Consider the following 23,715-nt stretch of genomic DNA (forward strand, 5'->3'; position numbering starts at 1 on the left):
AGGAAGTGTTAGGAATAGTGATAATTTGTGTTGAGACTCTTGTGAAATTTGCATATAATAATGAAAATAGTTTTAATCTTCAGGATGACAGAGGAAGTGTGAAGTGATGCATTTCAGAAGGACTAATACGCAAAGACAGTGTACTAAAAATGGCACTGCTTTGAAAAGTGCATAAAGAGTGAGAGACATTGGTATTCATAGACACACAAAACCTTAAAATGACAGAGTGGGTTGATAACAAGGCTGAAAAAGCATTTTGGTTACTTCGGTTTATAAATAGAGGAATAGAAAATAAAAGCGGGGCTCTTGTTGAAACTTTATAAATCAGTGGTTAAGCCTTAGAGTGAGTATTATGGGCAACACTATGGCTGTGTACTTGACAAACGATATTAAGGAACAGAAAACCAAAAAACTGTGGATGCTGGAAATCGGAAAAAAACACTCAGAAATTGCTGGAAAAACTCAGCTGGTCTGGCAGCATCTGTGGAGAGAAAACATAACCTCTGCTTTCGCACCACAGATGCTACCAGACCTGCTGAGTTTATGCAGCAATTTCTGATGTGAGGGAACAGAGTAGTTTTACTAGGACGTAACAAGAGATGTGGGATTTGGTGATGAGGAAATGTTAGGACTATTCCCCTGTGAGCAGGTGACTAAGAAGTGACTGAATGGAGATTTTGAGGAAGATGAGAAGTTCTAATAAAATAGATCGAGAAACAGCTTGGGGAGTAGGTCTCTAACCTGAGGTCTTAGATTTAAAGTCATTGGGGGAAAAAATGAATATAAATGAGCAATGTTTCTATTTGGGATTGTTGGGATCTTGAGTGATCTAAGATCACAGAATTGTTGTAGTGCAGAAGGAAGCCATTCAGCCCATCATATCTGCTCTGACTCATTAAGTGAGCATCATTACCTAGTGCTGGTCTCCTGATTTTTCTCCATACCCTTACATATTATTTTTATCCAAATAATCCAAACTCTTGAGTGCCCCTCAGATGATGCAGGACTAATTATCATATGGATGATAATGGAATAGTTTAGGTTAGATGGGCTTCAAATTGGTTTCACAGGTCTGCGCAACATCGAGGGCTGAAGGGCCTGTACTGCGCTGTAATGTTCTATGTTCTAAGCATGACTGCCTGTTTTAAGTCAGTCCAGGTAGTATGGGCTAAATTTTAATTCATTTGTGGGATGTGGGGGTCGCTGGCTGCCCCAGCATTTATTCCCCGTCCCTAGTTGCCCCCTTGAGAAGGTGGGGATGAGCTGCCTTCTTGAACCGCTGCAGTCCATGTGCTGTAGGTTGACCCACAATGCCCTTAGGGAGAGAATTCCAGGATTTTGACCTAGCGACACTGAAGGAAATGACTTCTATGTGTGCTGTAAGTTTCAATGATAATACCCCAAGCTTGGATAGTAAGAAGAGTGGAACTGATCTCTACAGTCCACTAAAAAGATATAGGCAAGATGTTTTCACTTCTCAGGGATACCAGAACAACTGAGAATAGTAAAACATTCCAGCAGGAAAATTAGATAACCCCTCCTTACCCAAGAATGGTGAGAAGATGCAATGTCCTGTCCCAAGGGGCTGTAGAGATGAATAGTATAGATACATTGATACGCATTGCAGATACACTGAGGCAAACATAAAGCAGTTGGGCTGAATGGCCTATTTCTGTTATATAAATTCAATGCAAGGTGCTGGCTTCATTGCTGAGTTTTTTTCTTTCATCTGACAAAATGTTTTAACGAGCGTGCAGGCACAGAGACATCTTGTGCATACACAAATGTCTAAAGGTGACAGGACAAGTTAATGACACTGTTTAAAAATAAACCACACTGGATATTTGTCTTTATAAATAGAAGAATGAAGTGAAAAGGCAGATACGCTATTTTAAATCTTTATAAATCAGGTTACTTCTCCTGTCTTTCTTTCCTCTCTCTGTTTTGCTCTCTTCTGATTCCCTCACTCTCACTTTCATTTCTCCCTTTAGTCTCCTTCCCTTTTCTATCCCTTTCACTTTTACCATCATACAGTTCTCTCTATCTCCTGTTTTGTCTGATTCAGTCAGTATTCTACCCCTTATCTCTGTATCTATCTGTTCCTGTATTCCCCTTTATCTTTACTTCATTCGTGCTGTGAGAAAGATTGATTTTCAATTTGTTATAGAGTCATGGAGTCATACAGCACGGAAACAGACCCTTCAGTCCAACCAGTCCATGCCGAACGTAATTCCAGACTAAACTGGTCCCACCTGCCTGCTCCTGGCCCATATGCCTCCAAACCTTTCCTATTCACAAAGTTATCCAAATGTCTTTTAAATGTTGTAATTGTACCCACATCCACCACTTCCTCAGGAAGTTCATCCCACGCCTGAACTTACCCCTGTGTAAAAAACAAAATTGCCCCTTATGTCTTTATTAAATCTCTTTCCTCTCACCTTAAAAATATGCCCCTAGTCTTGAAATCCCCCATCCTACGGAAAAGGCACGTACCATTCACCTTATCTATATGCCTCGTGATTTTATAAACTTCTATAAAGCCACCTCTAATCCTCCTATGCTCCAGTGAAAAGAATTTCAGCTTATCCAACCTTTTCTTTATAACTCGAACCGTCCATACCTGGCAACATCCTGGTAAATCTCTTCTGAACCCTCTCCAGCTTGATAATATCCTTCCTACAACAGGGCAACCAGACTGGACACAGTACTTCAGCAGAGGCCTCACCAATGTCAGCATGACTTCCTAACTCCTATACTCAAAGGACTGAGCAATGAAGGCAAGTGTGCTAAACGCCTTCTTAATCACCTTGTCTACATGTGACGCAAACGTCTCTATGTGTTCAGAAGTAATTGCTTATCAATGATCAGAAACCCTGGATGTTACCATTTTTAACTGGGAACCAAGTGGGTGCTATGAAATAGTAGCCCTGATAATTTTATTTTTTTTTAGTAAGTAATGACATTTATTTTTCATGCTTGGCACCTGTGCTGAAACCTGTGGAGGAAAGTGTCAAGTTTCATTGCTCAATCTCCGCTTCTAACACAACTTGACAGCTTCACCAGAAGCAGTAGCCTGCTGGGGATTAAAAACAGTGGGTGGAATGTTGTAGGGGGCTCAGGGATATGGGCTGTGGGGAGAGGTATGGTATGGTTAGCCCCATCTAAACATCAGGATCATCTTGTTCCACATCCTATGTTTTCCTCATGTCGAGAATCTCGCTAGGCGGCAGTAAGACACAAATTGATGGTCAGTATTCATTGTTAACTGCCTTGTTAACACAACTGACCTCATTAACATTCACACTCCCATCCTACCAAACTCACCAAACAAGGTAGACAACAGGAAGACTTGACAAAGAAACCAGAGCAGGAAGTTGGTAGATTCAGCTTGCCACTTAGTAAAAAAATGGCCTCGATGTTGGACATTGGGTGACAAATTGGGGTTGGGGAGGGGGGTGGGTGTCATCCAGAGTCAGGGGCACCTTGGCTTCAAATTGGGGTGACAGTGTATGACTACATCTGACATGGGCACCCCATGTACCAGGGCCCATGTGGGAAGGACAGGCAGGTGTAAGCACAGGTACACAAGTTAAGAGGGCACTGGGATAGTAGGAAGCCTTTGGGGTGAACAGCATTTTTAAAAATTCACTCCTGGGACATGGGTGTCTCTGGCTGGGCCCAGCATTTATTCCCCATCCCTAGTTGCCCCCTTGAGAAGGTGGGGGTGAGCTGCCTTCTTGAACCACTGCAGTCCGTGTGCTGTTGGTCGACCCACAATGCCCTTAGGGAGGGAATTCCAGGATTTTGACCAAGCGACACTGAAGGAACGGTGATATATTTCCAAGTCAGGATGCTGGGTTGCATGGAGGGGAACTTGCAGGGGGTGGTGTTTCCATGCATGTGCTGCTGTTCTCCTTCTAGATGGAAGTGGCCGTGGGTTTGGAAGGAGCTGTTTAAGGAGCCTTGGTGAATTTCTGTAATGCTGCTACTGAGCATCGGTGGAGGAGGGAGTGGATGTTTGTGGATGTGGTGCCAATCAAGCGGACTTCTTCATCCTAATGGTGTCAAGCTTCTTGAGTGTTGTTGGAGCTGCACCCATCCAGGCAAGTGGGAGTATTCCGTCACACTCCTGACTTGTGTTCTGCGGATGGTGGACAGGTTTTGGGGAGTCAGGAGATGAGTTACTCACCACAGTATTGTTGACCTCTAACTTGCTATTGTAGCCACTATATTTATATGGCAAATACAGTTCCGGTTCTGTTCAGCTCTAACCTCTCGATGTTAATAGTGGGGGTTTCGGTGTCAAAACCATTGAATGTTAAGGGTTTGTCTCTGATTGGAGATGGTCATTGCCTGGCATTAGTGTGGAGTAAATGTTAGTTGCCATTTGTCAGCCCAAGCCTTGATGTTGTCCAGATCTTGTTACATTTGAACTTCCGGATTCCCTGATGGTTACACCTGTGGGAAGTGCACCTGGCTGCATCTCCTGACAGACCACATTAGGGAACGGGAGCTGGATCTGGATCTGGATGCACTCAGGATCACCCGGGGTGCAGAGAACATCATTGATAAGAGCTAGAGTGAAGTGGTCACTCATAAGGTACAGGCTGCAGGTAACTGGGTAACCACCAGAAGAGGTAAAGGGGGAAGGTAGATGGTGCAGGGTTTCCCTGTGGCCATTCCCCTCAATAACAGGTATACACATTGGATACTGTTGGAAAGGGATGACCTTTCAGGGGCTAGCAGCAGGAATCAAGTCAGTGGCACTGTGACCGGCTCTGAGGGAAAGGGCGCAGTTAGACAGAACGATACTGATAGGAGACTCAATTGTGAGGGGGACAGAAAGGAGATTCCGTGGCTGCAGAAGAGACACCAGGATGGTGTGTTGTCTCCCGGGTGCTAGGGTCATGGATATCTCTGAGCAGTTGCAGAACATTCTAAAGGGGGAAGGTGAACACCCAGAGGTCATTGTGCACATCGGTACAAATGACAGAGGTAGACAAAGGGATGGGGTCCCGTGTAACGAGTATAGGGAGTTAGGTAAGAAGTTAAAAAGCAGGATCTCAACGGTAGTGATCTCCAGATTACTCCCAGTGCCACGCGCCAGTGAGGATAGAAATAGAAAGATTGGCCAGATGAATGTGTGGCTGAGGAGATGGTGTAGGAGGCAGGGTTTTCATTTCTTGGATCATTGGGATTCTTCTGGGGTGGAGATAATCTCTACAAAAGGGAAGGGGTGCACTTGAACCAGACGGGGTCCAATATTCTCGTGGGGAGATTTCCTAGTGGTATCTGGGAGGGTAGAAACTAGTTTAGTGGGGGGGTGGGTGGGGTGAGGGGTGGTGGTATTGGGGTGGTGGTACTCTGAATAAGAGAATGACCATCAAGAAGTCAGGGGAAAATACATTAGCCATCGAAAGCAAGTTTACTATTCAGGATAGGCAGGGGCACAGTAAAGGGATGGAATAGACTTCTGGTTTAAAGTGCATTTATTTCAATGCACAAGGCCTGACTGGTAAGGCAGATGAGTTCAGAGCATGGATTGGCTCTGGGGACTGTGATATTATAGCCATAACAGAAACATGACTGAGAGAAGGGCAGGATTGGCAGCTCAGTTTTCCAGGATACAGAAGCTACAGGCGTGACAGAAGTACAAGTGAGTGAGGAGGGGTGTTTCCCTTTTAATAAAAGAAGGACATAACAACAATGCTGAAAGAGGATATTCTTAAGGGGTCATCAAATGAGGCCAGATGGTTAGAACTTAAAAACAAGAAGGGGATGGTCACTCTGTTGGGACTGTATTTCTAGAGCCCCAAGTAGCCAGCAGGTACTAGAGGAGCAGATGTGTAGAGAGATTGCAGATACCTGTAGGAATAATAGAGTAGTATTGGTTGGAGATTTTAATTTCCCCTGTATTGATTGGGCCACCCAAAGTGTAGAAGGCCCAGACGGGGTGGAATTTGTCAAATGTGTCTAAGAAAGTTTCCAAAATCAATACGTAGCGGGCCCTACTCGGGAGGGTGCAACACTGGACGTCCTCTTAGGGAACGAGGTCGGGCAAGTGACTGAAGTGCCAGTGGGAAAGCACTTTGGGTCCATTGACCATAACTGCCTTAGTTTTAACATAGTTATGGAAAAAGATAGGACAGGTCCACAGGTTAAGGTGCTAAACTGGAGCAGGGCCAATTTTGGGCCATTAGGCAGGATCTAGCAGAGGTCGATGGGGTGAGTCTGTTTGAAGGAAAAGGAACGACTGATAAATGGGAGGCCTTTAAAAGTGTGATATCAAGAGTCCAGGGACAGTACGTCTCTGTGAGGGTGAAGGGAACACCTGGCAGGTTTAGGGATCCCTGGCTGATGAAGGATATTGAGGCTTTGGTCAGGAAAAAGAAGGCACACGTTGGGGTTTAAGCTTTGGCTGAAGTGAATCCCTAGATGACTATAAAAAGTGCAGGAGCACACTTAAGAGGGAAATCAGAAGAGCAAAAAGAGGGGATGAGATGGATCTAGCAGATAAGCTTAAAAATAATCCCAAGAAGTTCTATAGCTATATTAAGACTAAAAGACTGGCCAGGGAGAGAATAGGTCCCCTTAAAGATCAGCATGGCTGTCTATGTGTGGGACCACAGGAGATGGGGAAGAATTTTAATGAATATTTCTCCTCAGTGTTTACTGAGGAGAGAATCATGGATGCTAAGGAAATAAGGGAAACAAGTGGGGATGTTTTGGACCGCATACATATTACCGGAGAGGTGTTTGCAGCCTTAAAGCACAGAGGGCCTGATCAAGTCCATCCTCAGACATTGTGCGAGGTTAGGGAAGAAATTGCAGAGGCCCTTGCAGAGATTTTTGCTTCAACTTTAGCCACTGGTGAAGTTCTGGAAGACTGGAAGGTGGCTAATGTTGTTCCATTGTTTAAGAAAGGTAGCAAAGACAAGCCAGAGAACTCCAGGCCAGTGAGCCTGACATCAGTGGTAGGCAAGTTATTGGAGAGGATACTGAGGGATAGAATCAACCAACATTTGGACAGTCAAGGTCTGATTAGGGATAGTCAGCATGGATTTGTGCGCGGGAAGTCATGTCTGACGAATCGTTTAGAGTTTTTTGACGAGGTAACAAAGAGGATAAATGAGGGTAGGGCAGTGGATGTTGTGTATATGGACTTTAGTAAGGCCTTTGACGAGGTCCCGCATGGCAGGCTAGTCATGAAGGTTAGATCGCATGGGATCCAGGGAGAGCTAGCTAATTAGATTCAAATTGGCTCGGTGGTAGGAAGCAGAAGGTGATGGTTGAAGGTTGTTTCTCAGACTGGAGGCCTGTGACTAGTGGTGTGCCACAGGGGTTGGTGTTGGGACCTTTGTAATTTGTTACTTACATAAATAATCTGGATGTGAATGTAAAAGGCATGAGTAGTAAGTTTGTGGATGATACAAAATTAGGAGAAATCGTTGATTGTGAAGAGGGTTATCAAAAATTACACAGGGATCGTGATCAGATGGGGAAGTGGGCTGAGGATCGGCAAATGCGATTCAATACAGATAAATGTGAGGTGTTGCACTTTGGAAAGTCAATCCAAGGTAGGACTTATACAGTAAATGGTAAGGCCCTGAGGAGTGTTGTAGAACAGAGGGACCTAGGAGTACAAGTACATAGTTTGTTGAAAGCAGCGTCACAGCTGGACAGGGTGGTGAAGAAGGCATTTAGCATGCTGGCCTTCATCGGTCAAGGCACTGAGTATAGGAGCTGGGTTGTTATGTTACAGTTGTATAAGTCATTGGTGAGGCTGCACTTGGAGTATTGTGTACAGTTTTGGTCGTCCTGTTATAGGAAAGACATAGTTAAACTGGAAAGTGTGCAAAGAAGATTTACAAGGATATTGCCAGGACCTGAGTTACAGGGAGAGGATGACCAGGATAGGACTTTATTCCTTGGAATGTAGGCAAATGAGATGTGACCTTGTTGAGGTGTATAAAGTCATGAGGGGCACAGATAGGATGAATGCATATAATCTTTTTCCCAGGGATGGGGAATTGAAAACTAGAGAGCAGTGGTTTAAGGTGAGAGGGGAAAGATTTAAGAAGGACCTGTGGGGCAACTTCTTCAGGCAGAGAGTGGTGTGTATATGGAATGGGCTGCCGGAGAAAGTGGTTAAGGCAGGCACAATAGCAACATTTAAATTACATTTGGATAGGTACATGGATGGGAAGGGTTTAGAGGGATATGGACCAAATGCGGGGCAATTGGAACTAGCTGAATGGGCACCATGGTCAGCATGGACCATTTTGGGCCGAAGGACCTATTCCCATGGCTGTATTACTCTATGACTCTATGACTGTATCTGAGGAGTTGCGAATGGTGTTGAACATTGTGCAATCATTGGCAAACATTCCCACTTTTGACCTTATGATGGAGAGAAGGTCATTGATGAGGCAGCTGAAGATGGTTGCGCCTAGGACACTACATTTGAGTTGTCTGCTGTATATTGTCTGTGTGTCTGACACAGGAGGGCAGGTAATACTATGGGCCTGTGTACCGTCAGCATGGTGCTGGGTTTGAGGTCTTTGTCATCAAACACTCTGTTCCCTAGATGGTCAAGGGCTACACTGGCCACTGGAAGGCAAATGTTGAATTTCCAAGTTGATATCCTGTCCTCCCCGAGATGAAGCTTTCATGGTATGAAAATGAATCAGCATTGTCCAGTGATTTACCATTATCCAGTGGTTAGCCTAAGGCCCATTTTCTCATGCACCTCTGTGAATCTATCCATTGTAGTTTGGAGCTCAGCCCCTGAATGTGTGCACACGCAAGTGTCCTCTGCATGGTGCAGCTCAGTGAGAGACATCAGGGTGGTCTTGGTTCTGGACTAGAAACAACATGGATTGAACAATTTCCCTTTCATCCTGTAAAGAACCTCCATGCCAGCAGGAAGCTTCAGGGAACTTCCTGTGGTAACACTACTTATTGTATGAGCTTTTCTAGCAATTTTGTTTCTACTTCTGATTTCCAACACCCACAGTACTTTGGGTTTTCTTTAGCATAGTGCATATTTCCTGTTAGTAATTGAGCTAAAACTTATTAAACTTTACCAAATGAGTGAAACAGCGTCACTGATCTTGCACATTAAAAGGATATGTGATGTATAGAGGCCATTCAGCCCATTGTCAGATCTTTAATTGTTTGAAGATGCCTGCTGCCAACTTTTTCCCTTCCAGTATGAACCTTTTTGAAAATTATTATTGAAGCAACTTTCACTGCCCTTTCAGGCAGCATCTAGATTAGAACAGAGAACATAGAACAGTACAGGCCCTTCAGCCCACGATGTTGTGCCAAACATTTACCCTAAATCTAAGGTCTATCTAACCTCCACCCCTACCTTATGCTATCATCCATATGCTTATCTAATAGCCGCTTAAATGCCCCTAATGAGGCTGACTCCACTACCCTCTCTGGCAATGCATTCCACGCCCCGACCACTCTCTGAGTAAAGAACCTACCTCTGACGTCTCCCCTATATCTACCTCCACTCACTTTAAAACTATGCCTCCTTGTAATAGCTACCTCCACCCTAGGAAAAAGTCTCTGGCTGTCCACTCAATCTGTACCTCTGATTTGCAGCAATTCCCTCTTCTCACCACTGTTTCTTTTGCCAATCATACTATAACTGTGTCCTCTGGTTTTCAACATGTCTTCCAGTGGAAACATTCCCGTCATTTACTCAGCCAAAACCCTTCATACTTTTAAATCTCCTTTTACTTTCTCCGCTCTAGAGACACCAATCTCATTTTCCCCAGGCTGTCCATTTTCATTGAAATCCCTCATCCCAGCTACCATCCAGTCAACCCCTTTAGATCCGTAACCGAGGCATGTAAAGGGTGATGAGCAAAATTGGATGGGACACTTCAGTTGGGTCCTTTCCTTTGGTTTGTAAAGGAACAGAACATCTTGCTTTTGTACTTGATGCTTCTGTTTATTAAGCCAAATCTCCCATATGTTTTGTTTAACAGCATTCTGAACTTGTCCTGCCACTTTCAGAGATTTGTATATATACACACTGCAAGGTTTCTCAGTTATTGCATCCTCTTTAACACTGTACCATTCGGGTACAGCAGAGACCAGTGAAAATTAAACTGTGTGTGCTGTAAATTACACTTTAAAGTGAACCTCATCTGCCCCATAATGTGGTATCAGTGAAGTTCTGAACAATGTGATTGATTCTTCCCAGATCAAGGGAGAATTTAACATTTGCAAAAGTTAAATCATATTTTCACTCATAAACCAGTTTTCGAAAGATCTGCTTGGAGGTGGCTTTGGTGGGTGTGGGAGGGTATGCTGACTGGAGCTAAATATAGACGGTGTTGCCACTGTCCAAATAAAGACACATGCGGTAATGCAGCAAACTGCACCTTTTTTAGTGTCTGCCCGTCTGCTGTTTGCCAAACTAATGGTTCTTACTTTGGAGCTGCTGATGCTGTCTGATAGCAGAGCAGTTTCCAGACTTGCAGCTGAACGGCTTTAGTGGAATTATTCAGAACAACCGAATGGCACCAATTCATTAAAGTTTAAACAGCAAGACAAAACCTGTAATCCCTCTGCATCCCTCTCACCTTATCCTTTCTCTCTCTCTCTCTGTTCATCCTTCATCTCCTCCTCCACCTCTCCCCTCCAAACCGCCTTCCCCTTACCCAGTTCTGTTTGACTCTGCCTTTACACACCTCCCAGTCATCCCCTCTCCCCCTGCAGCCTTTAACCCTCCTCCACCAACACACCTCCCTCATAAACCCCCTCTGCCCCACCCCCATCCTAGAGTCCTCTCCCACCAATGCACACCCCATCCCCTCCATCCCCTCCTGTGCCCTTCCTTCCAACACCCTCATGTCTAAGTCAGGAAATATTGTAGGTTCAAGCTCCGCAGCTGGAGTTTAGCATGCCCCAAACCTCAGAGCTGTACTGTCAAAGGTCCTGTCCGCTCGGTGAGACACTGAGCAAGAGCTCTGACTGCCCTGTTGGATAGACGTGACACCTCCTGAGACACTATTTCGATGAGGGTGCAGACGAGACTGGTCTGGAGGGTCTGAGCTATGAGGAAAGGCTGGGCAGGTTTGGTTGGTTTTGTTAGTTTCAGGATGAGAGATAGAAGGTCAAGAGGCGAGTTGAGGAGAAATGTTTTCACCCACAGGATGATGGGAGTCTGGGACGCATTGCCTGAAAGTCTGGTTGAGTCAGAAACTCGTAACATTTAAGCAGCGTTTGGATATTCACTTGCATTGTCATTGCTTCCAGGTCTTTTGGGTCAAGAGCTAGAAACTGGGATTAGTACAGTCAGATCTTTGTAGACTGGTGTGAAAGTGATGGGCCAGATGGCCTCCTGTGTCGCAAACATTTAAGTACCTGTCCATTCACATTGCTGTTTGTGTGGGCTTGCTGTATATAACATTGGGTGCTACATTACCATTCAGAAGTACATCATTAATTTCAGTGGGTCTGGTGGACATGAAAATGCATATCCATTATTTTATTCAACAAGGTTAACTCTTTTGGGTGGCCCGGTGGTTAGCACTGCTGCCTTACAGCGCCAGGGACCCGGGTTCAATTACACCCTCGGGCGACTGTCTGTGTGGAGTTTGCACATTCTCCCCGTGTCTGCGTGGGTTTCCTCCAGGTTGCTCCCACAATCCTAAGATGTGCAGGTTGGGGTGGATTGGCTGTGCTAAATTGCCCATGGTGTCTAGGGTGGGAAGTGCAGGGATAGGGTAGGGGTGTAGGTCCAGATGGGTTGCTGTTCGGAGGGTTGCAGTAGACTTGATGGGCTGAATGGCTGCTTCCACACTGTAGGGATTCTATGATTCTTAACTGCCATCTAGAGAGGTTTATCGGGGTGTGCTGTTTTATAAACCTTGTGTCGCCTTCTTAGGATGGGTGATAAATGCTATTAACTTTGCTCTGCATTAAAATATCATGAATTACACACAAGTAATGGCCGATTTTCACTCATGCAGTCATATACCATGGAAACAGACCCTTCGGTCCAACCAGTCCGCACCGACCATGTTCCCAAACTAAACTAGTCCCACCTGTGTACGTTTGGCCCGTATCCCTCCAAACATTTCTTATTCACGTGCTTATACAAATGAATTTTCAATATTGTAACTTGACTTGCATTCACCATTTCCTCTGGTAGTTCGTTCTACGCACTAACTACTCTGTGTGAAAAGGTTGCCCCTCATGTTCTTTTTAAATGTTTTGCCCCTCACCTTTAAAATATGCCCTGTAGTCTTGAACTCCCCTACCCTAGAGAAAAGATAGGTATTTGAGGTGATGGACTTCACGCTTGCACCCCCCCACCATGGTCAGTTTGGTGATTGTGTGTGTGTGTGTGGTTGGGGGCTGGGTGGGGGGGGTAGGGGTTGCTGGGTGGAGCTGTGATTGGGCAGGAGGGGTGACCCTTCTGCCTTCCGACTGAGCAGTAAGGAGCTACTGTCCTCTGATTGGCTAGTCATTCTTCGTGTCAGGGCCTTCCAGACCCAGAGCAGAATTGGGTCACTCAGCCCATCGAGTTTGCCACACCATTCATTGAGATCGTGGCTGATTGGATAACCCTCAGTTCCAATTTCCTGCCTTCTGGAACGTGGCGAAGCTGGTGAGAGACCAGCAATCTAACTGCCAGCTGGAGACTCTGTCACCCACATCATGTTTTGCCTCCGATTTCCAGTCCTGTTTCTCCCCCTGTCCTGATGGGACTGATTTCTGTTAGCCTTCACATTTACAGAAAGGTCATGATCTATTCACCACTGAGACAACAGTGACCAGAACAGCCTGTCCCAAACCTCAAGCCCAAAACTGACCAGACAAACCAGTGAGATAGAAATACAAATGCCTGAAGAGTTGAATTTCCTGAACTCTTTCAGCTAGCTGGGAGCTTGACTTTGAGCTTGATGTGATCCATTAGCTTTGGTTTGGCCATCAAGCGTCATCAGCCTGAGAGGTGCTTCATTTCTACTGGGTCTCTGGGGTGTCTGGGGATCAATGGATCAAAGAGACAACTACAGGTGAAAGGTCAATCTGCTGACATTAGGGGGAAGAAAAGAAATGCTGCCTCACCGAACTGCAGAACTTTGCAAAGTTCTTTACAACTAAACAAACTACTTTTGAATTCTAGTCACTGTTTTAATGTGGGAAATGTGGTTGCCAATTTTCATGCAACAATTCCCATGGGAAAACATTACAAGAGTAGAGGCAAGCAATAAATGACGCTGAACCAAAGAAAGGAACTTTTGACTGGGATACCGACAGACTTCGTCAAATAGAGCCTACGGAGGGTTCAAGGATGTGGGATGTTTGAGGTTGGAATTCCAGGGCATTCGGCCAAACCTGGCCACTAACAGCAGGATGGAGAGGGGTCACAGACTGGAGCAGTTCTGGGGTCTCATGCTTGTAGAGCTGGAGGGGGTTACTGACTTAATGAGGGGTGAGGCCATGGAGAACTTGGTAAAGAATTTTATCAATGTTATAGAAGATAAAGGCAACTTAAAGGCAATGCTAATAGTCACAGAATAATTGAGCTTAGACGGTGGGAGGAAGCTGTTTGGCCCATCAAACTGTGCTGACTCTTTGAAAGAGCAGGGCTGCTTGGTTACATACCCCCTGTAAGTTCCTTGCCCTCAAGTAACTACCCAGCTTCCTTTTAAAAATATGGATGGAATCAGCTTCCACCACCTTCTCAAGTAGTGTTCTAAATTCGAAAAAAATTCTGAGGGAAAGCATTTCTCCACCACCAGAAAATTGTCCAATGATTTTATACTTCTGACCTCTAGTTATTCACCCATCCACCCAACCTGTCATTATTTTGAAAATCTCCATTAGCTCAATCCTCTTTGTTCCCCAAGGAGAAGAGTCCCAACATTTCCGACCTCTCCCCATCAGCGAATAACACCCATCCTGGTGAGTCTCCTCTATTCCCTTTCTGAGGCAGTTGCGTCTTGAGCCCAGAATTATCCATCATATTCCAGCTGAAGCCAAACCAGTGATTATTTTAATATTCCTAGCATAATCTCTGTCCTATTCGGTCCTGATCCACTGGGGAGTGTACACAGATATCAAAGCCCCACTACAGTTTGGGTCTTTGCAAAAGTTAAGGATTAAATCAAATTATTCAAGATCCCTAATTTTCCTGTTTAATGAACTCATATAGCAGTTAACGCTGAAAACACAGTACAGATTATTGTACGTAACAAAAAAAATTGTTTAATACAAATAAACCAGTCTTAACCGCAGGCAAGCCAAATATAAATGATCAGTTTACAACTCTCTAACCTAAACTCTACCTCTTCTCAAACCTCTACATACATGTACAGATAGACATACATCTAAAAAACATATCAATGTTATGGGTGGAGAAAAAATTCTGAGGGAAGCACAGTTCAATAGCACCAGTTCACAGGATTCAATGAGCCTTCCTTTTGCTTCTGATTTGTTCTGATCTCAGGTCTTCTTATTTCCAAGTCCTTTCAATTCCTTATCACAGGCAGAGGACAGTTGGCACACTAATTATTCTGTCTGCCAGTCAATGGTTAGAGGCAGCAGCTTGTAGATAAATGGTGAGCAAGAATAGCGAGCTATCTTCCACTTCTTTGTTACTTCTCTGCAAGGAGAGAGAGGATGTTGTCTCTTTGAGATCTGGAAACTTTCTGCCTGTGTATTGTTCACACACAGGCTGCCTACCTGCCCAGGAGCCAATCAGGATGTTGTTGTTACGCTGAGGATTCCTGACCTACAGAACAATCCTGATTAAAAGACCAATCAACAAGCTGTCTCTGGGCAAAACTACCCTGAGCAGAGCCAATGAGTTCAGTAATCCTCCCCCACACCTTGAACAAGGCAATAGTGTAACTACAATTCACAATGGGTTCCATTAACTTGTTTTAAAATTGCAACATTTCCTTCCACAGTTTCCTTGGTTTAGAGCAGACTTTTCCCATTTTGGTCCGTAACCCAAAATAAAGAAAAATAAAAAAGATGTGGTCTTTACAATTCCATTCCTCTATGTATAAACCCAGGTATCCAATACGCTTTTGTAACAAGCTTATCAACTTGCCTTGCCACCTATAAGGACTTTGCACACTCTTTTAAATAAATCAGAAAATTAACTAAGAGCCAAATGAACTAATTAAACCAAAGTGACCAGTAATGGTCCCTTTAAGGGACATTGTAACACACCTGATTGTCAAAGCAAAGTTACAAACTTTTTGGATGAAAATTTGTCTGTGGAGCGGTGGGGAGGGTGGTTTGGGGGTGGAGATGGTGCACTGCAGGCCCACAGTCATTTTTAGATATGCCAATGGAAGGATTTGTGTATGTGGGCATCAGAGTCTCTCTGCTCATCAGCACTTTCACAAAATTGTGTGCTGTTCTGGAAAACAGTGTAATGAATATTGTTTCTTTTCTCCTTTTTCTATCTCAGTGTCTCAGTCCTGATCTTCAATACTACACAGGAATCCTTTATCCTGGTCAAGCAGTTTCGCCCAGGTAACCTTTGCTGAGAAGTGTGTTTTTTTTTCCTTTATTCATTCACAGGATGAGGGCGTTGCTGGCCAGGCAGCATTTATTGCCCATCTCTAATTGCCCAGAGGGCAGTTAAGAGTCAACCACATTGCTGTGGGTCTGGAGTCACATGTAGACCAGACCAGGTCAGGATGGCACTTTCCTTCCCTAATGCACATTAGTGAACCAGATGGGTTTTTCCCGATAATCAACAATGGATTCACCGTCATCATTAGATTCTTAAATCCAGATATTTGCTGAATTCAGATTCCACCATCTGCCACGGCAGGATTCGAACCCGGGTCCCCAGTACATTCTCTGGGTCTCTGGAATAACAGTCCAGATAATACCACTAGGCCATTGCTGCCTGCAGAGATGTGAGGAACATTTGGAATCCGAACAGGATACAATGGGCTGTCTGTTGCAGTGTCCCTGTGTTGAGTCAAGACCAATAGGCATGAGTACATGAGCTCAGCACCAGTGAGATATATCCCAGCGATTCCGTGGAGAAAGGCACCAACCACAGTCAGGACAGCCCCCATATCAGCTGATGTTTGCTGGGGCTATTGTTTGTAGACAGGATTAGACTTACCTATGACATTTGAGTATCTCACCAATGTGTTGTTGCTCACATTAATAACTTTTTGGGCAAATTACTAGACATCCTTTCTTACCCCAGTGCCCCAATGCCCCTACACTACCATTGCGTAAATGCTGCCTCCTCCACACCTCACTACACCTCTGATGAAGAGTCATTTAAATTCGAAATGATCGCTTACTTTCTCTCCATGGATGCTGCCTGACCTGCATGTTTAGCTATGAAGGGAAGTTGGATAGGCTCAGATTGTTTTCTTTCAGCAGGGAAAGTTGATGCGGGAGGTGGGGGTGCGGTGGGGAGGTCCTGATAGAGGTGTATAAGATTATGAGGGGGATGGACAGCGTGGGTAGAAATTAGCTGTTCCTCTACGTTGAAGGGTCAATCATAAGGGGGCATAATTTTAAGGTGAAGGGCAGGAGGTTTAGAGGGGATTTGAAGAAACATTTTTTTACCCAGAGGGTAGTGGGTGTCTGGAGTGCACTGCCTGGGAGGGTAGTTGAGATGGGAAACCCCACACAAACTTTAAAAGGTACTTGAATGAGAACTTGAATTGTCATAACATTGAAGGCTGTGGACCATGTGCGGGGAAAGTGGGACTAGTGTCAATTTAGCGTAGTTCTGTTGCTGCAGACTTAATGGACCATACAGCGTCTTCTGTACCTGTATGATTCTATGATACTGAGCTATGGGGAAGGAGAGATTTGAATTGGATAACTCTGAGAGATGATGAACAGAATAGCGGCCTATGTTGTATAATTCCGTAATACTAAACTTGAGATGACTTGATGAGTGTCTAAAATAATAGAAAGTTACAGTCAAGAAGGTGAACTGGGGATTCTGAGATAAAATCTCGAGGTCACTAATAAAGAAGCTCTCTTTCCCTTAAGGACAGTGAACGTTGTGAAACGTGCATACAACATTGGCACCGTTATAGGACTGGCTCAGCATCTGTTGGGAAAAGCAGACTGAGAGTTGAATGGAAATAGCCACACTGATTTGTTCACGGATGGCATCAACAGGTAGTGAAACTTTGACAGGCTCTTTGATATGACTTTAACAAACTACTTTTGACAGAGTGAGTAGCAGCCTTCTCTCTCAATTTGCTTACGAAAGATTAAGATTTGGTGTTTGTGAACATGCCAGGACGGGTGTAACACTGATTGCTCCTGGGAGAGGAGGAAAGCAGCATGCATTGTTTGTACATTTTTACATTCATCAACACCGTGTAATTCTGGTCCCTGTTGCCCCATGCCTCATTCTTTATCCTGCTATCTGAAAAGCTTGTCTTGGCAAAGCATTTAATTGAAATGCATTCAAGTGCCTGATTTCATTTCCAACCAAACCCTTCTTTATTTTGGGTTAGCCTTTGCCTCACTATTATGTGTAAACGAGTTTAGTTAAACATATACTGGGTAAATTGCCTTTGATCACTGAAGCATTGCTGTAGCCTGCACTGGCCTGTGGCTAATCTCTGGATTGATCTAATAGCATGTGGAGGCTGGAGTCAGTCTGTTGTTTTCTATTTCCAGTGACAGCACGCGCGCGCGGGAGTCTGCAGGAATAATGCCGGGTTCCTGAATCTTCCCTCCACTGAAGACGGGAAGGTTGGACAGACTTGGTGGTGGGGGGAGGGTGTGTTTTCTTTTGTATAGAGGAGGCTGAGGGGAGATCTGATTGAAATGAGGGGAGTGGGTGGTCCTTCTTTCCCTTGGTTAGGGGGTTCATAGCCGAGGACATCGATTTAGAGGTAGGATACTTTGCCTTCCAGGCAGTGAGTTCCAGATTCTCTCCGCCCTCAGAAGGAAATCAAGGCTGAAATCCTCAGGATATTGAAAATTGCATGGGAAGGTGCCCTGGGGGTGCGGGGAGGTGTTAGTAGTGATGGAGGAGTGGAGCCAGGTGTCAGGGAGAGCATACTCCCTACAGAGTGCTGATAGTGGAGGAGAGGGGAAGATGTGTTTGGTGGTAGTATCCTGCTGGAGGCGGCAGAAACGGTGGGGGAGTTTTACTGATACTGACCAGCATAAATGTAAAACTTATAAGAAATGTCCTGCTCTTTTCAGCATAATTGATTTTGTCCACACTGAATGAGCAGGTAAATTATTGTTTAAGGTGTCACCTAAAATTTAATAACTCTGATAGTACAGCACTCCCTCTGTACTCGCCATGGAGAACCGTGGGGCTGCTCTCTCAGAGAGAGAGACAACTGGTGCTTGTTTAACCTCTGGATCACCGTGCCTCAGGTGAGGAGAGATGTTGGGAAGGTGGCACCTTGGAAGTAACCCCATTTGGTTTGGGGATTGAACCCATACTGTTGGTATCGCTCTGCATTCAGATCTGCCAACTGAACTAACTGACCCCTCTGTACTACACTGGCAATGCCAGCCTTAAATTCAATTACCACAGAGTTGGTCGTAAATTCGCAACCTTTAGACTCTGAAATGAGAGAGACAAGGCCAACACAATTTCCTGCACTTCAACGCTTCATCAGCACCTTTTTGAAGCTCCTTCAGTGCAAACACTGCCATTCACTCAGGTGAGTAAAGAGGCTACAGGCTGACAAAATGCAGGTCTCAGTCTTGGTTCTCTGGTGAGGCACCTACCCTCCAGGACAGAAGGAAGAAAATCACTTGATAGTTTGACACTTAGAGCCTTTTAATAAATGTCAGAGCTAATGAACAGTGATAGCGCCCAAAAAGCTCATTGAATTCGTGCTGGCTGTCTCCAATAGCAACTCAGCTAGCCCCATTCCCCTCTGCTTTTCTCAGTAGTCATAGAGTCATAGAGCTATCCAGCATGGAAACAGACTCTTCGGTTCAACTCGACCAGATATTCTAAATTAATCCAGTCCCATCTGCCAGCATTTGGCCCATATCCCTCGAAACCCTTGTTATTCCTGTACCCATCCAGATGCTTTTTAAATGTTGTAATTGTACCAGCCTCCACCACTTCCTCTGGCAGCTCATTCCTTACATGCGCCACCCTCTGCATGAAAATGTTGCCTGTTATGTCCCTTTTAAATCTTTCCTCTCTCACCTTAAACCCATGCTCTCTAGTTTTGGACTCCCCCACCCCGGGGAAAAGACCTTGGCTATTCACCCTATCCGTGCCCCTCATGATTTTATAAACCTCTATAAGGTCACCCCTCAGCCTCTGACGCTCCAGGGAAAATAGCCCCAGCCTATTCAGCTTCTCCCTTTAGCTCAAACCCTCCAACCCCGGCAACATCCTTGTAAATCTTTTCTGAACTCTTTCAAACTTCACAACATTTTCCCTCTCGCAGGGAGACCAGAACTGAGTGCAGTATTGCAAAAGTAGTCCTGTAAATGTAGTTAAGATCAAATCTGTCTGATCAAAAGTGACATAGGTCATTCCTGGAAGCAGATATTGCTCACTTAGCTGCATAAGAGAAATGGCCCATGGATTAAGAGGCAAAAGTTTAAAGGGAATGTGTTAAAGGGCCAAGGGTGTCAACTGAATTTTTGCAGATTTCCAGTCGGTACAAGTATTTCCTGCATTCACTGGGAAGCTGAGAGATGTCTTCTTCAGTATAGAGTAGATTTTATGAAGGGCACTGAATAAAGTTGAGCTAAGATACTAGAATGGTACCATGGATGGGAGACTTATGTAATGAGGAGAGAAGCTGGGATTTATATTTTTATAGCAAACAGGATTAAGGCGAGTGTTGTGAGGTGTTCAAAATGATGAGGGGCATTGACAGAATATATAGGAAGAAACAGTTTTCACTGGTAGAGGATCATTAACAAGAGGATAAGATTTAAGATATTTGCTGAAAGAAGCCGAGAAGTGATGGCGTGAATCTTTTTATACACTGAGTTGTTGTGATCTGGACACAGCCTGAAAAGTTGGTGGAAACAGATTCAGAAATAACTTTTAAATGGGAATTAGGTCAACACTTGTAAAGGGAACATACACCGTGCTATGGCAGATGGGAATAATTGAACAGCTCTTAGCTGGCAGCAATGGACAAATTAGCCACCTTGAGTGCTATTAGTATTTATGGTGAATGTTGCTGAGTCTTGTAGTCCTTCATTTGCAGCTGTCTACATGTGTGAGTGTGCAAGGCAAGGATTGGTACCAGCCGATGAGACAACTGAAGATGATTCTTCTCAGTCAGTCAAACTCCTGCCTGCTTCCGCTGGTGTCACCTACGAGCTCTGTGCTGGAATTGTCGATAAGCCTGGGCTTTCACTGCAGCAAATAGCCAAGGAAGAGGTTCTGGAGGAATGTGGCTACGATGTGCCAGTGGAAAGGTTGCAAAAGATTACCTCATACAGGTGAGTGCATCCAGAAGGTAATGTGGCTGTGCCTGCACTAGTGGAGCTTATCTGATCACTACTGCAGAAACTTTCAGTCTCCTCACTAACGCAAATACCAAACAGGTTAGAAGAAAGGGAAAGAGAAACCTCTGCAGAAGAGGACAACTAAGTAAACTCTGACCTGGGAGCATTTCATTTGACAGTGATAGTGGGTTTTTACTCTTAAATAATGCCTGGTGTTCTTTCCCTGTGAGTGTTCAATGAGAGAGCTTATTGGGAGCCTTACTCTGTGTCTAACCATGTGTTGTACCTATCGTGGAATGTGTTTGATGAGGACGGTGTGCAGAGAGCTTAAAAACAAACACAGAAATTGCTGGAAAAACTCAGCAGGTCTGGCAGCATGTGTGAAGAGAAATCAGAGTTAACATTTTGACCCTTCCTCAGAGGGTCACTTTGATTAACTCTGATTTATCTTCACAGATGCTGCCAGACCTGCTGAGCTTTTCCAGCAATATCTATGTTTGTTTCTGATTTGCAGCATCCGCAGTTCTTTCAGTTTTTATTAGAGAGAGCTTTACCCTGTGTGTTACTGTTCCAATAGAGTTACAACAATGACATCTACTCGGCAATGTGGAAACTGACCCAGGTATGTTCTGTACACAAAAAGCAGGGCAAACCCGGTCAATTACTGCCCCATCGGTCTCCTCTCGACCATCAGTAAAGTGATGGAAGGTGTCACCAACAGCGCTATCAAACAGCACCTGCTCAGCAATAACCTGCTCAGTGACGCCCAGTTTGGGTTCCGCCAGAGCCACGCAGCTCCTGGCCTCATTACAGCCTTGGTTCAAACATGGACAAAGAGCTGAATTCCAGAGGTGAGGTGAGAGTGACAGCCATGATATCAAGGCTGCATTCGACCGAGTGTGGCATCAAGGAGCCCGAGCAAAACTGGAATTAATGAGAAGCCGGGAGCAAACTGTCTGGGGGTTGGAGTCATACCTGAGACATAGGAAGATGGTTGTGGTTGTTGGGAAATCAATCATCTCAGCTCCAGGACATCTCTGCAGGAGTTCCTCAGGGTAGTGTCCTAGGCCCAACCACCCTCAACTGCTTCATCAATGACCTTCCCTCCATTAAAAAGGTCAGAAGTGGGGTTGTTTGTCGATGATTACATAATGTTCAACACCATTTACAAATCCTCAGACACTGCAGCAGTCCACGTTCAAATTCAACAAGGTCTGGACAATATCCAGGCTTGGGCTGACAGGTGGCAAGTAACATTCACACCACACAAATACCAGGCTGTGACCATCTCCAGTAAGAGACAATCTAATCACTGCCCCTTGACATACAGTAGTGTTACCATCTTTGAATTCTCCACTACCAATATCCTGGGAGTTACCATTGACCAGAAACTCAACTGGACTCACCACGTAAACACAATGGCTACAAGAACAGGCCAGAAGCTGGGAATACTGTGGCAAGTATCTCACTTCCTGACTCCCCAAAGCCTGTCCACCATCTACAAGGCACAAGTCAGGAGTGTGAGGGAATACTCCCCACTTGCCTGGATGGGTGCAGCCCCCAACAACACTCAAGAAGGTTGACACCATCCAGGACAAAGCAGCCGCTTGATTGACACCACATCCACAAGTATCCACTCCCTCCACCACCGACGCTCAGTAGCAGCAGTGTGTATCATTTGCAAGACATACTGCAGAATTTTACCAAAGATCTTTATACGGTACCTTCTAAAGTCATGACTACTTACATCTAGAAGGGCGAGCCAGTAGATATATGGGAACAACACCACCTGCAAGTTCCCCTCCGAGCCACTCCCCATCTTGATTTGGATATATATCACCATTGCTTCTGTGTTGCTGGATCGAAATCCTGAAATTCACTCCCTATGGGTTTTTTGTGTCTACCTCCAGCAGGAGGACTGCAGCGGTTCAAGAGGCAGCTCACCACCGCCTTCTCAAGGACAACTAGGGATGAGTAATAAATGCTGGCCCAGTCAATGACACCCACATCCCAGTAGTGAATACAAAAAATCCAACTCTGTGATGTCCCTGTCCTCTTAGTGTTTGATGAGGGGCAGTGTAGAGGGAGCTTTACTCTGTATCTAGCTGGTGCTGTCCCTGTCCTGGGGGTGTTTGATGGGGGACAGTGTAGAGGGAGCTTTACTCTGTTATCTAACCCCATGCTGTCCCTGTCCTAGGAGTGTTTGATGGGAGACAGTGTTGAGAGAACCTTACTCTGGATCTAACCTCATGCTGTACCTATCCTAGGAGTGTTTGATGAGGACAGTATAGAGAAGGCTTTACTCTGTATTTAACCCCATGCTGTTCTTGCCATTCTCTTGGCAGATATACAGAGGTAATAAAAGTTATGAATGTAATCAGCGATAGTGATTTCTCTGCACAGTACTTGAGAAGGTTGAAGCTATTAATCTCCCCTAAATGAGTTTGATCAAGGGTGCACCTGTCCCTTTTGTGTCATATAGTGATCATTGTCTCAGTTTACTTTCAGAACGATTACATTTCACCTGTTCTTTTAGCTTTTTAACTCCTTATAATGTCATCTGTGTACAAACCTTTGAAAATAATACAAACAGTGGTATAGATAAGAAAGTGTATCTGGTTTCCCAATCTGAGATAGCTAACAGTCTATTCATAAAATGTCAATGCTGGTTTCTTTTTAAGTTACTGTCATTCACTCCCTTTCCTCCTCTATCTGTGCAATGTTTTCCTCTCTTCTGAAGCTGTTGGGTCTGAGTGGGATTTTGGGATTTGCTGAGTATCTTGTCACTTCTCCAAAGTCTGCTGGTTCTTCCAAGGTACAGGCAATCGAAAGGCCTAGGAGCCAATTATGTGCTGCACCAGTCTGATGCCCACTCCCAGCTACTGTCTAATAATGATTATTACAGTGTGGTCTGGGACAGAAATCTGAACTGACTTCTCTCCCTCTACATTACAGAGAATAGTGATTCTAATTGTATCTCTCTTGACTCCCAGCAGACTGCTGGCTCATTTAAGACCAGCAACCTCAATACAGATAAGGAATGATACATGATTGTTATTAATCTTCAGATCACAACTCAGGAACACGGGTGCAGGAGTACGCCATTCAGCCCATTGATCCTGTCCCACCATTCAACATGATTATGACTGATCAAACACTTCAATGCCTTTTACCCACCACATCCCATAACCTTGTATGGTCAGAGATTGTAGGAACTGCCGATGCTGGAGAATCTGAGATAACAAGGTGTAGAGCTGGATGAACACAGCAGGCCAT

The 23,715-nt window shown here is 44.7% G+C and overlaps 1 protein-coding gene across 4 annotated transcripts in view; it reads left to right on the top strand.

The window, feature by feature from the left end:
• nudt14 (nudix (nucleoside diphosphate linked moiety X)-type motif 14) overlaps positions 1–23,715 on the top strand; it is a 53,554-nt gene that overhangs the window by 6,008 nt on the left and 23,831 nt on the right. For 2 of the 4 annotated variants that reach the window (XM_048600381.1, XM_048600383.1), the window contains exons 2-3: positions 15,458–15,522; positions 20,196–20,433. In XM_048600381.1, coding sequence (XP_048456338.1) covers positions 15,458–15,522; positions 20,196–20,433 — 303 coding nt within the window. Of the gene's footprint in view, positions 1–15,457; positions 15,523–17,022; positions 17,155–17,671; positions 17,740–20,195; positions 20,434–23,715 lie in introns of those variants that run through there. The other 2 variants (XM_048600382.1, XM_048600384.1) reach the window with 2 other exon arrangements.

The sequence above is a fragment of the Rhincodon typus genome, chromosome 8 (genome assembly GCF_021869965.1).
Source record: "Rhincodon typus isolate 14 chromosome 8, sRhiTyp1.1, whole genome shotgun sequence".
In the NCBI taxonomy this organism is placed as follows: Eukaryota; Metazoa; Chordata; class Chondrichthyes; order Orectolobiformes; family Rhincodontidae; genus Rhincodon; species Rhincodon typus.